Raw genomic sequence first — 14,345 nt, forward strand, 5'->3', positions numbered from 1 at the left:
ACTTGAGCCTTTTTTCCCTAAAGAATCTTAGGTTGTTGAAGGTAGTGATTCAAGTTTTACTGTTACAATTCCTTCTCAAGCCTTGGTAAAATCAAAGATAATGGCTCAGTCTGATGCTATAGCAGTAACCTCTGACTTCAGAGCAGCATATTCTGCATGAAGTCATGGATTTGTTTATTGCCTCTTGCAATGTAGCAGCTTCTTGTTGTACCATATTACACCCTTGTTCCCAGAAGTGGGGTTAAACTGTGTGATGTGCAACAATTATTAAGTAGAGTTTTTTAAAATTTCCCCAAGTTAGCTGAACAAATCTGTAGCTCACTCAAGAGGTGAGCTCTAAATATACTTGAACTCAATAAGCTACTTGAGCCCCAAGAAGAAAAATATTATTCTCTAAGACATAATTGAGATTGTATTAAAAATATATTTCTAACTGAGAAATTGGTGTTATGGATGATGGTCAATTTTCAGTGCAGTTGCTTGGAATATACTTCTGCTTTTCTTTCCTGTGACTTACAGCTTATGTATAGTAATTTTGATTGCTTTTCAATTGCTTTAATATTTTCAGTTATTTGCTCTGACATTTAGAAAGGCAAAGAGAATAGAAACATTGTAAAGAGGAAATCAGGCAGTGGGTTGTCCTAGGAGTTAAAAAACTCAACAGTTTAGGTGAATGCCACTTTTAATACCAAAAAACTATGACCTGTGTTTTGTTCTGTGTGCACAGAGCCATGTGGTGAAGAATGGTAACGTGAGGGAGTTTGTCATGGCTGCAGAGCTGTGGTGCCATGCTGAGGAAAACTGTGAGGTGGAAAGTTTGGAGCCCCACTGGTTCAGTCCTGGGTAGGAGCACAGGCACTGCTTTGGCTGATCTGAGTGGGTGCTCCTGACCCCAGTGCCAAGGAAGGGGGAAGATACTGCTGTGTGTTGGAGCAGGTGAAGTGCTCTGTTCTTGTTACATTAGAAATCTGGTTCCAGCGTGGCTGCTCACAGTAGCTCTGCAGCAGTGATTAAATGTGTGACAGAGATAAAGATGGCCTGGGTGTGCATTTATCTCTTTTGTGTCCAAAAGCATTGATGAAGCCCAGAGGAATTTCAGCAGTGTGTCTTGCCTCTACTGAAGGATGGTAAAGCACTTGTTAAAATTGACATGCTGACTCTTTTGTGGTTATCATTAAGATTTATTTCACACGGTTCTTTGGAAAAATGGCAAAGAGAAGTTGGGAGAAAAGTCACCTTGTATATCACTTGTTTCCCTCTCAAGGACAGGCTGGTCCTGGCTGGGTGCCATCACTGCTGTCCTTAGCACGGCCAAGGCAGAAGGGTTGTGCTGAGTTGTCCCAGCTTTTTGCCTGGACTGGTTGTAGCCTTGGCAGTGATGGTGCTGCACAGTCCACAGGTGAATGAATGGCTTTTCCAACAGCATCCCTGCTGTCTCTGTGGGGCTGAGGTGCTGCTGGGGTTCTGGGTGAAGGGCAAGGCTGCAGGTGGAAGGGGCACCACGTGAGTGGCATCAGGGAGGGGAGTGTTTTGGGAGCACTGTTGGTGGCTGAATCACAGGGAAAGGGCCGGACATATCTTGTCCTGGAGGCTTCCCCATGTGTTTTTCCATCCTCCTCCTCATGGAGTAGGCCACTGGGGTAGGAAGGGTTGACAAGAGAAGCTTTGAGTGTGTTCTTGGTAGGGAACTTGTTTTATTGGTCATGTGCAGTAACTGGGACATCTGTGGATGCTGCTGGAGATAGCACATCCCACTGCTGGGATCTTCAGGAAAAAACAGTTATATAGTAAAATAATTACACAATAAAATAGCAGAGTAATTTGCTTTAACGTTCAAACACTCATCAGAAATAATGCACTGGGGACTCCTTTTGTATTTTCAGGCATTGACTTTTGTATGTGAGACACCAGAAGTGTTGAATTGGGTGGAGCAATTCGTGTTGCATCCAAGCCAGAGGATGGAATGCCTTTTGGTGTGGTAGTCTCTAGGAAAAAGTGAACAGTGAATTTCCTGCACAGTAGTATCTCAGCACATTGGAAACTGCCAGTTTCTTTTTCAGCTGCTGCAGTGCTGGGTGTGCAGTGAGGCTTCTGCCCTCAGCCCTGCTTGAAGCTTCCATGTCCCACTTGTTTTGGAGGAGTCTGTTCATGACTTTGCCCTCCCATTGTTGGTGGAAAGATAGGAACCTGCTGTTGTCTCACAAGAAGGGTGAGGAGCAGAGTGGTTATCACCCTTTTAATAGTTCCTCCCCTTGCCCTGATGTTACTTTGTTGTTTGGTTTTCCCCAAGCACCTGTTCGGACTTCCTACTGTTCTGGCTAATGTGGTGACTGCCTGCAGATTTCTAAATAACAGCAGTAAAACAAGTCAGGTTCCTCTTGGTTGTAGTTGGCAGTGCTCTCACAGTATGTTCACGATGTTTGGGAATCTGGATTCATCACAGAAAGGTTTGGAAGCCTCTTGGAAGCATAAGTTTGTAGTACCTGGTGCCTGAAGCATGAACCTTCCTCAGGTCGTGGCTTTGACTGTGGATATAAGAATAAATAAAAAAAAAAAAAGAGAAAATAACTAAGAAATAAATAAGCACAAGGTAAATTTATTGCTCTGCTAGTGTTCATAAATTCTGATTTGAGTTTTAGTAGGAACTCAGAAAAAGCAGTCAAAGTTTTAAGTGCAAATTCAAATTTGATTTTATATGAATAAAAATTTTGTTTCTTTTGGGAAAATGGTGCCATTGGGTAGGGAGACTTACGTGCTGAATGCCACCTCATTTTTAGGAGGTTATGGTTTTGTGTAAGAGGCATCTTTTTATTTGGACTAGCAAAGTGGGATTACCCCTTACATTCTTATGAGTAAATGAAAACTTCTGCAGAAGATGAGATTTGTAAGCTCCCCTTAAATGTTTGTTGCTTTTAAAGAATCCCCTGAACTTAAACCCAAACAACATCAACAACCAAACCAAAACAAGCAACAAGCCAGTTAATTTAATTCAGCCCAAACTCACACTTTCTAGCTGTTGAGGTTTTAGTACAGTATTCATTCTTTGCACTGTACATGTTGTTCTTTAGTTCTGCTTCACTCTGGTTACAGCTTAAGCTGTAATGAATAGAACATACATATATAAATTAGACTAGCCAAGTTTCATTTTGTATAGCTTGAATCTGTTTTTCATTTCATGGATTTAGAAACTTCATGTCTGAAAAATGAGCACTGTTTATCCGATGTCTTGCTTGTGAGCAATCTGATAATACGTAGAGGAGCACAAAAGTACGGCTGAAAAGGGGACAAATCTGATGACCTGATTTCAGTTTGTGATTTTTTTGCTTGTTCTCTGAAATAAGATATTTGTTGGTAATTGTTCTTTGTGAGAATTTGCAAAGCTTTGGTAATGCCAGCAGTTCCTCACTCACTGGAACAATTAGTGCTGGTTAAAAGGAGCCAGATTTAAAGAGAATGTGGTTTATCATTTAAAATGTGTGCAGATAAGCAAGTATCAGAGTCTGTCCTCTGCTTCAGGCTCCTAGAAGTGGTCTGAAGTCTTCTGTGTGTTAGTGGATTTCTCTCCACAGGGGATGTGGGTGAGATCACACCCCTTCTCTCCCACTTCCTCCTCCTGCCTCCCTCAAACCTTGCTGGCAGGTGGGTTTCTGGTAGTTAGGACGCTGAAGTGCCAGAACTTTTTCTTGTGCTGCTCTTCCACCCAAACCATAAGGAGAACTATCTCCACTGAGTGAAACAGGGATGCTGTTACCCAGTTATCTTGGAGACTGAAACTTTGTGTTCTCTTGTAGGTACATTCTTTATTTAATACCTGTATGTGGATAACTCCTGAGCTTGATAGAGATGCTTCAGGGTGTAGGAATTCTCAAATTAGTCCAGTCGCCTCTCTTAATTTTAACCTTTCAGGGTGGTTCATAAGTACATATAAACACTGAAAAACTTCAGTACCCTGGAAAATGGTAGTAAAAACTGGCCAAAGACAAAAAATACCCACAAGCATGTTGATAACAGAAGTTTGATCTCTGTCATAATCTCTGCTGTATTTTTTGCTAGTGAATATTTGATTAGTGAGTATCTAACACTTCCGGATGATAATCATCCAAGGTAAGAGGTAGTGTAGTTTCTCAGACATGAATGTAGGTCAGACGCCTGTTTGCTTTTTGCTGCAGTGCTGAAGAATACTGGAGCAGTTGGGACAAAGAGCATGTCCCCAGGTCCCCAGCAGCACAGGCTGCCCATGGGCTTCCAGCAGGCTTTTCCAGCTGCTCCGTTTGATTTGAAGCTTGCCATAAAGTGCCAGTGTGATTATTACTCTGGTTTCTTCAGATGTGCCATTACGTGCCATGGTTTGGGTGGGGGTTTTGTCCATATGGACTCCAGTTGGGCCTGCCCCTTTCCCTGTGCAGGGATTGATTCCTGTAAGTTTTGTCACAGGGAGTGCAGGGTCAGCATTGCAGCTTCTCTCTGTAAAGGCTTAAGCTCCTGTGCTTGGTAATGGCATTTTATATGGAGGAAACTGGTGATCTCTGCTTGCTTCTTTTCAAATATTTCTTAAACTATCAAGTATTTACCGTTTAATTCTCTCACAATTCTCTTAGGTTTTTGGGGTTTTTTTCAATCAATTTGGTTTTGATTTCAGAAAATGTTCTTTAAAACATGTATCTTTGCTAATGAGAATTATTATTTCGGGCTTCCATCACAAGTAGTTACTGATTTGCTTTGTTGTTTTCTTAGTCTCCTCCTTTTTATCTTTCCATGCAGCATTCCCAAGCAAAGGTTATTTCCCAATTCCTCTCTTTCCTTCTCTCCGTGTCTGTTCATTTCTCAGTGCACAAGTGTTGGGGCTGAATGAAGTCATGAACCATGGATCGCTCAGAATTCTTTCCATTCTCCCTTCATTAAGAGCAGTACAGAGGAAGGAGCTGACCTTTTAACTGTCAGCAGCAGTCACTGTATGGCAATGGCTGCTCCATTTCTATGACCAGAGTTAAGGGATCTGGATCCCCTGGGACAGGAGCTGTATGGACAGCTCAGTGCTGAGGTTAAAACTGCTCTGCTTTGTCTTAAACTCTGCTAACTCAGTGAGGTTGTGCTGTAGCTGGAGGGAAGTTCCATCTCCTGAAGGCTCTTTGGGTGGCTTTAGCAGTGCCCTTCCAGCCTTGTTCTGGGAGTATTTTAATAGGGAAAACTTGCCCCAGTTGCTGCCTCTCCTTTGTGAGGGCAGAGGGTGAATAACCTGTTCCTCCAAAACGGCAGGAGCTGGGAGTGGCCTGTCCTAGGCACGGGGCACCTGTGACACCCTCTGTGGGGTTGGTTGTGTTAGTGGATAACTTTTTTATAGAATCACAGAATGGTTTGGGTTCGAAGGGGCCTTAAAGGCAGTGTAGTTCCAATGCCCTGGGATACCTTCTGTTAGATGAGATTGCTCAGAGCTCCATCCAGCCTGACCCTGAGCACTTCCAGGGATCCAGGGGCAGCCACAGCACTGGGCTATGTGTACCAGGGCCTCACTACCTTCACAGGGAAAAATTTCTTCCTCACATTTAATCTAAACCTACTCACAGATGATGCCCATTCCCCCTTGTCCTGTCACTCTGTGTCCTTGTAGGAAGTCCCTCTCCAGCAGACTGTTAGGTCCAGGCTATCCAAGTGCCTTGAAATGTCATCTTTCCCTCAAGTTCATTTTGGTAGGGTTTATTTCTGGTAAAAAAGCTGTTGCTCTTCAGCCAGTTCAGCCATATCTGGCATTGGTGTCTCGTAGGAATTAGATGGACTTCTTATCTCATCCTGTTAGGAAAAAATTAATGATCACTAAACTTAAAGGAATAAAAGGTGGTGGGGGGGGGCAGGCTGTGTACTGATCTTCAGCAAACTTCCAGTTTTAACTAATGAGAAGCAGGTATTGGGAACAACTTTATCCTGGGCATAGATGGAGTGCAGGGAGGGGCACGAGAGTTGCTGGCCTGAGAACAGGTTTGAAGAGAGCACTGGAAGTTTGTGGGGCAGGGTTGTTGCTGTTTCTGCCCCTGGCAGTGATGTTTGGGCTGGCTCATGTGTGGGGTGTGGCTCACCTGCAGCTACCAGCGTGGCGAGATCTGCTCAGGAGATATCCCTATCCCATGCTGCTGCTGCAGGGCCCTGCTGTTCACTCAGAGGAAAAGGTTATTAGTGTCATTGTTTACACTGTATTGGTTAATTACCCTTTGGATGTGGCTGCTTCCTTTTATTTTCATCTCTGGCTTTGATTCTGTTCAGTTTGTGCCTGAAACAGGCTTGGCAGAATCTTCCTCCATTATTTTTGGGGGATCAGTGGCTTCTTTCCTGCTTTTCTTCATCGTCCTTACACACAGTCTCTTTTGCTGCCCCAGCCTTTCTGCAAAACGTGTTCTGTCCCTGGCTTCATCGAGTAACATTGTTTATAATTAAGTCAGGGATAAACTGTGATAGGGCTTTCTTGGCCAAGTATTTCCACGATGGCTTTCCAAAGCAGGTCTGAATTAGAAGTGCAGGGCTACAATGGCTGTAAATCGGTGCTTGATCTCTGGACAGATGTATTTTTGGCTATAAGAAATTGCAAATTTGAAATTGCCTGTAACAGCAGACATATCTCTGCCCCTTTGTGTGCAGTTCAGTCTTGCTGTGGCTCTGCCAAGGTGGTCACATCCCTGGTCACGCTGTTGGGGCACGTGGGGTGTCTGCAGCTGCGTCTCCAGCTGCACTGGAGAGCCTGGTGCTGCTCTGATTTTTATTCAGAGATGTCCAGTGCTGCAGGAAAGGTGCACCTTGTAGCTGTCAGCATTGTCTGTGTTTGTGAGCTTCTGCTTTGTGCCACTTCATCCAGCAAGATGAATGGATTGAACAACAACTTCCAGTGAAAGAGCCAAGAATGGTTACTGGATAAGGGTTATTTTTTTCCACTTTTTAATGATGTGGTTATTTTTGAGGCTGGAAGACTAGTGACGACAGTTAAGGACTGACAGTATGTTTACCAAAATAAAAACACTTGGAAATATAAGCTTTCTTTGCTTGATATGTTTCATTATTTGTAGTATGGTGAGAATTTCAGGAAGGTAAGAGTACTTGGCTTTCAAATGGAAAGCATCCTTCTCCTGAAGGTGAGTGCCAGTGTTTGGTATTTCACTTAGTGAGATGCAGACTGGTGTGTTTGGTTGGTGTAGCACAAATTCAAGAGGTGACTTTGCAGGTGTTTTTTTTGTCATCCTGCTGCTGAGTCTTGGCTTGTGACCCCTTCCACAGTGATCATTCGGGGTCTTTGGTGGAGAGGGTTTAATGAAAAACATCTGCAAGGTACAGTCTTGTTTTGTCCAAAAATAGCACAGAGTGATCTGAAATGCTGCATATCATCTCGGGTTTTGGCTGTAGCTTGTCCTGTCTGAACAGCAAATTAATGTAAAACATTTGATAACAGAGTGGACAGTACTGACTCCCTTGAGGAGAACATCAGACAAATTAAAACTGTTGTTCCTTATCAATAAAGAAGGTCTTGTCCTTTCCTTCCTCACTAACCAGGACTCTTACCTGGTTTAATTTCTTCAGTGTATGTCCACTGGGTTACAACATGGATCTTGCCCAATCTGTCTCACAAATTTTCTTGTTATTTAAATACTTGAATGTTTCCATGCTCTGAAGGTGAACAGTTTTGAAAGTCCCCGGCAGATTTTTTTTTATCGTGTAAAGAATAAAATGTTAAGGCATCTCTGGCAGGTTGGTGGGATTTAGGGAGACTAGAGAGAGAAAATATGCAAGACAGTGACCTGCTGCAGTGCATCCTGTCACAAGGGTTCCCTCAGGACGTGATGCTTTCTGATCTGCCTCTGTGACCCACTGGTGGGGGCTTTGTGGTGGGTGATGGTGAGTCCAGCACCTGACTGCTAATGCTGGGGAAATGGGAGAGGAAACTGGGCAGGAATGAGAATAGTGCTGACTTCTTGGAAAGAGGTTTAGGCATTGTCTGAATAGTTTCTTGAAAGCCACCTTTTCACTCGCTGGGGTGTTGGAGGTTGACAAAGAGTTGATTTAAATGCAGACTTGCCTAAGGGCAGGGGTTGTGGATGTCGTTCAGGTGGATCAATGTGAATGGCTCTGGCAAACCTCCAGCGAGGTTTTGCTGCTCTGTCCAGTGACCTGCTCGGGTTACAGTTGTCAGTAAGATGCACATCTATTGTGTGTGTATGCACAGCATCGGAGATAATCAGCTGGGATATACATGTGCCACTCAAAGCCCTGGCTGGAAATCTGTGTCAAAAAAATTTGAGGCCCAAGTCACATTAACAAAAACTCAAGCAGGGAAACAGACTAAATAAAGAAGGGGTTTGCATCTGAAAGTGCATCTGCATTTTAAAAGCAACAGCCAAGGCAGCACCTCTGGTTCCTGTGCTCACAGATACAGCTGGAGACACAGAGGCTGCAGCAAGGCAGTGGCAGAGAGAAGGGCTGCAGCCCCCTGCCCAGTGCTGTTCATGTTCCCTGTTCCTGAATTCCTGCTCAGCAATAAGTTATTGTGTGGCTTTTGATGAGTGAGTGAGAAGAGTTTCAATATGTAGTCTGTAACATCATTACGTGCCTTTTTTCATGTGACAGGGTTTATTATTTTGTGTTTTCTTTAACCACATGAAGAAGACTCATAAAACTCAATGAGAAACGGAATATACCTTTTATTAGAGAGGTCTGTTGTGTTTTAGTTGCTGGGATGTTGAACTGGGTATGGCAAGAGACGTGCCTGGAGCAGGGTGGTTAGCAGGATGGAGAAGTGAAGCAGAAAGATGTGTGTTTGTGCTGTGACAACTCTAATGAGGAGCATATTGCTTGTACTTACTGGCAAGAAAAATACCTAGAGTGTTTCTTGGAGCTCTTTAAATGCTGAACCCACCTGGGACATGTTGGTGGGTGTTGCTAAACAGGCAGGATATGTCACAGCTGGGTACAGGGACTCTTGTATCCTGTGAAAATCTATTGTATCTCGTCTTGGCTCAAATATTCACAACACCAAAGCTCCTGGATCCTCTCCTTGGCAGAGGTCCTGCTGGTAAAGCACATGCAGCCAGAGAGGCTCCGTGCTTCACCAACAGTGTGGGATCTGCTCTCAGCTCTTGGGCAGTGACACAGAAATGGCATTAAACAGCTTTAGCGTTTGTGTATTGAAAGATTTCGGTGTTCTTGTGGCTGCTGCACAGCCCTGAGAAGCTGAGTGGATTTGGGTGACTGTATCTGCAGAGTTGGAGACGGCAAGGTCAGTGTTGTGTCTGTCTGTGTCCTAAAGGGGGTGACTGTTGTTATACTCCTTTCTGCTCCGTAGTTATGGAGCAAAGCAACTGGTGTTCATACAAGCTCATACAAGCTAAACATCAGTATATAAGGTTTTTTTGTGATTGTACCTGCCTTTGGTTTCAAATATTTTCTGGTGAAGCCTTTTCCTGAGCACATAGGAGAAGCAGGAGAGTTACTAACTTGTAGAGTTACTGACTTTTTTCCCGATTGATAAATACTTGCTGTTCTTATCATGTTTCAGTCAAGAAAATTTCACTGTCTCTTACTGCTGCTTTTCCCATATGTTGCAACCTTTGAAATGAACAAACTGGTGCTGGTGAAATAATGGGGTCTAGTAGTGACTCCAAATATTTACCTGTTCAAATGTGTGACTTTTGAGTGCAGTAATTTACCAGAGGTCATGTTACTAAAAAAATAACAAAAACCTTCTCAAATCCTCTTATTGTTTTGTTCTTTCAGAAGAATGAGGAGAACCATTGTGTTCTTTGAAGGTGTAGGAGCCACTAAGTAAAATCAGGACTTTCTTTTTAATGTAAATGTCTCTGCTATCCCGGTAATCTGCACACAGGGGGGGGAGGCAAATCTCTTCAAAAGCATCTGGAGCTTTAGTGATTTCTTGTGTTCTGTTTTTTCCCCAAAGATCCCAGCCAAGAAGAAACCTCCAGTGAAGTATGAAGTTGGGGATCTTGTTTGGGCCAAGTTCAACAGACGCCCATGGTGGCCATGCACAGTTTGTCATGACCCAGTGCTGGACTGTCACTCAAAAATGAAAGGTACTGTATCTACTCAGACCACAAAGTGGAGGTGTTATGTATGGCAGGATCCTGCAGTTTTTAATTAATTTTAAAAGCATTTCTGGCCTTTGAAAGGTGTGAAGAAATAGACTGCTGTGGAAAACAAGACCTGGATCCATTAAAGTAGAGCTAAATGAGGGAGGTGGCAGGAAGAAGGGGGTGTGGGTGATGAAGTGGCGCAGATAGCTGTTGGACATTTAGGCTTTTCTTCCCAGACTGTAGGAAAGACAAAATAGCTGGGCTAAGCTCAGGGCAGTGCAGAAGAAAGAGCAGCTTCTCAGAATAGTTATGTAGAGAAAAAGGAGACTGATCAGAGAAGTGTAACTGGTGAGGAAGCAGAGCTGGGAAGATTGCAGTGTGTGAGGACAGAGTTGTTCTTGGAGAGCAGGAGGCTGGAGAGGCTGAGGAGTGGAGGTGTAGGGTAGTGCAGTGTAGCTGCTAAGTGCCTGAGGGTGTGATGGGAGCATGTGCATGGAAGTGAAATTTTTGGGTCTTGTTTGGCACAAAAAAGTAAGGGGGTGTTGATAGGGAAATTCTGGAAGAACCAAGAGATGGAGCCACATATGTGAATGTTTAGGGTATAGTGTGAGTGAGCTGAGTGTGAGGAGGAGAGATGGGCAAATATAACAGAGCTGTGTGTGCTTGACCACAGGAGAGAGCCAGGAAGGGGAAAGAGTCTTAAAAAATCAAGACAGAGATAGGTGAGTGATGGAGAGAACAGAAGGGAAATGAGGAATTGTTTGCTTTTAGTGTCATACCAGATGCCACAGGGACACTGCCACCAACAGAAAGGTTTATTTGTTCCTGGTTTCTCCTTCTGATCCTTTTTGTTCTGTGGGCAACTGGAAACCCCTTGAACTGGTATCCTCTGCCACTGACAGCTCTAGACTGGTGAGATTGCCACTCACTACTGTATTTGTCTTCAGGTTTTGTGGCCCTTGTCAGCCTAAGCACAAGTGCTGGGAATGAGTGCAGTTCTATTTGAGTGGCCATCAGCTCACTCGAGAGCTGTTTCTCTAGCCTTGAAGTAGCTTTTCCTATATGGTGCTCACATCATCCCCAAGCCTGGTTGCTGAAGTCTTCTTTCTTCACCTCCCCCTTCATCCTTTGGGGAGGCATTTGTCCTGATTCTAGAGAATACTGAATGTGGCGTTTTAAGTAGTCTGTTTTCAGCTCTCAAAATCCTGTCAGAGATGTTTCCAGAAGATATGCTGATATATATTGTTCCCCCCACATTCCTCCTCATGAAGTTTTGGGCAGGATTTAATGTACATAACTGTCCAGTATTCCCCTCTCAGCTTGTGCATGAGGATTGATAATAAAGGAATTCTGCAGGGAGGAAAAGCTCTGTCAGCAAGTTCCAGGAAGGCCTCATCTCCAGCCACATGACAGAGTCTCTCATCCTTGTTTTATCTGTGTTCGTAGCAATGGAGCTCAGAGGAAAATTGTATTTTCCAGCTGTGGCTGTATGTGATGTGCTTGTCCTCCCTTCCCAATGCCAGGGTGGCAGAGCAGGTGGATCTGAACTCTGGCACTTTTGGGCAGGAAGAGCTGGGCTCGGTGTGCACAGTCCTACTGCCTTGGCTCTCCTGTTGCCAAGGGAACAAGCCCTTCCAAACAAGGCAGGTGGCTTCAACCTTGTCACTTGTGTTGAAAGCTCTTCTCTTGGGATTTGAGGAATGGTGTTTAGTTGAAGGCAGTTTACCTTTTTCCAGCAAGCTCTTGGCTTGGAAGATTTTTGGAGCTGGAAGATATAGGCTCAGTGGCTTGAGTCCCAGAACTGTGAATGGGGTGGATGAAGGCTGTGATCTTTGCACGTGGTTTAATGTTGTTCTGGTCACTGTCAACCTTCCAGTGGTCTTGGTTAGAATCTCAATTTCAACATCACTTAAGGCCAGGCTGCCACACTGTGCTGGCACCCAGGTAGAGGCAGCACAAACCAAGTGGGCTGGAAGTGTAATCTGCCTGTTCAGAGGGTGAAGGTGTTTCCAGGAGAAGGTTAATACATTGCAGCAAACTACCGGGAGAAGTTTGTATCCCTTGTTTTCAAGTGTTGTTTGCTCTGTTCAAATGCTTGTGACCTGTCCTTTTCCACCCAGTACTGATTCAGTTCTTATTTGTACCATGTGTGTTTAGCTTGCATAGAAAGTACCTTTAACAAATCTTTGAATGTGCCCCTATGATTGAATTTCTTCTCGTTCTCTGCACCTCTTGTGCCTGAAGTATGGAGAGACTCATTGCAACTAATGTATCTTGTTGCACCTAATCTTTTCAGTGTGTATGCATGTGTTTGCTTAAATGCTGCTGTTCATGTTTTATGTTGTAAATAAGATTTTGTTTGGTATTAAAACATAGGACAAGATGGGATGTATTGTGATGGGGGAGGCTCAATCTGTGAGAGTAAATCCTACCCAGAAGGATATCAGTTCTGGGTGTTGCCAGCACTGTTGTGTTTTCCCAACGGTCAGGTGCTCTGGACTGTTTAATCATTAATCAGGGAGTAGCAGAAAAGAAATGTTCTGCCTTGTGTGTTGTGTCTCTCAAGGAAAAAAAAAATTTAGATATTTTTGCCTTTTTTTTTTTTTTTTGCAAGCAATCTTTGCTGTAGGAATATGACCAATCATAGGCATGTCAATCAATTGTTTGTAAGAAAAAAAGCCCAAACAATTTAAAAATAGAGTAGCAATGTAGAATATAGACAGCAGCAAACAAAGGGGTCTCCCTTAGTTGTGAGTCGAAATCCCCAGAACTCGCATTTATGTGGGTATGTTGTTAAGCAACATGTAATTGAAACTTACCTCTCAAATTGTTACTGTTTTCTGTGTCTCTTTTTGTGTCTTTATTCTGTAACATACAAGGGGTAATTCTGTTAAATTTCTTGAAATAGTTTCCAGTGGGAGACCATACCGAGAGTACTATGTGGATGCCTTAGGAGAACCTTCAGAGAAAACCTGGGTTGCTGGAAAAGCTGTTGTCCTCTTTGAAGGGAGACATCAGTTTGAAGAGCTGCCTGTTCTCCGGAAAAGAGGAAAGCAAAAGGAAAAAGGATACAAAAATAAGGTGAAAAACCTGATTTGTGTAATATGTTTTTATTTCTTTGAATCTGCACAGTACAAAATATTCCTTTATGCCTGGGTTTGTACTTTGACAGCTTCTGTGAGACTGACTGCAGCAAGTCAGCCAGGGAAGGGATTCTTTGTGTGCTTACAGCAGCATAGTTTATAAACTGCCAGGAGTTTCCAGGCTCTCTTCTGTGCTGGGGTGTGGCCTGTTGCTTCTATTGCCCTGGACAGCTCTGGAAGGCAGAGGAATCTGGGCTCTGTTGGTGTGGGATCTGTTCAGCTGTACAGCCCTGTCCTGATGTGGATTGCAGCACTGCTAAAAAACTTCTCTGCTCTCTGGCAGCCTCCTTTGGCTGATCTGAACCAGAGGTGGAGTTGCATGCTTCACTAGATCACTGGCTGAGATAAAGCAGTGGGATTTTTAGCACTGCTTCAGTAATTCTCTTTATAGAAACCTGTTAGGACTTATAATTTGACTTGGAAAATGCTTTGTCAGTGAGCCTGTGGGAATGAGTTTTGTGGCTCATCGCACCATCTCTGTTTCCAAACATAACAGCCCTGAGCAGTTGTAGCCAGTTAATGTAATGTGACACAGGGGTCTGGTCTATGTCTTTAGGAAGGTGACTGCAGAAATTAACTCTTTAGAATTGCTGAAGTGAAGAACTACAGAGGCTACTGTGTTACTGTAAGAGAGCAAATAGTTACACTAGGCAGTGGTATCTGGTTTTTCTTTTTCTCTTAGTCTGCAGCTTTATAACCTATGTTAGTGCAGAAACATCAGATTGAATGTGCTCTTGCAGATGTGGCCCTGGGGGCAGCGGCCTTATTTGGTTTTTCTTTTCCAAGGGCATGTTCAGTATCTTCTTTAAGGACTTTTCTCCTTTTGCTCTCAGCCCTCCCAACAACTAGTGACATGCTCCCAAGTAACTTCACTGGTCCTACAAGTGCTGCGTGGCTGAAATCTCATTCTATATGTCAATGGAGTGCCAGCATGCCTGCAGTAGAGGGAATCAAATGTTTGTTACTCACATATATGTCCAGGTTTGCACCCCTGGAAGCCAGAATTGATGCAAAGCTGGGAGTATTTGGCTGGATTGCTTTGTGAAACTTCTTGTGTCTTCTGAGATGAGACTTTGTTGTTTTGGGTTTTTCTTTAGAAGAAAAGTGTCAGCAATGTGAGTTGTTCCTCCTGCCTTGGAAT

General features: G+C 43.7%; 1 protein-coding gene across 5 annotated transcripts in view; it reads left to right on the top strand.

The window, feature by feature from the left end:
* The window catches only part of NSD1 (nuclear receptor binding SET domain protein 1), a 61,020-nt gene that overhangs the window by 6,723 nt on the left and 39,952 nt on the right, over positions 1–14,345 (top strand). For all 5 annotated transcript variants that reach the window (XM_072935199.1, XM_072935196.1, XM_072935195.1 and 2 more), the window contains exons 3-4: positions 9,929–10,061; positions 12,970–13,142. In XM_072935199.1, the coding sequence (XP_072791300.1) occupies positions 9,929–10,061; positions 12,970–13,142 (306 nt within the window). The remainder of the gene's footprint in view (positions 1–9,928; positions 10,062–12,969; positions 13,143–14,345) is intronic.

Source organism: Taeniopygia guttata, chromosome 13 (assembly GCF_048771995.1).
Source record: "Taeniopygia guttata chromosome 13, bTaeGut7.mat, whole genome shotgun sequence".
In the NCBI taxonomy this organism is placed as follows: Eukaryota; Metazoa; Chordata; class Aves; order Passeriformes; family Estrildidae; genus Taeniopygia; species Taeniopygia guttata.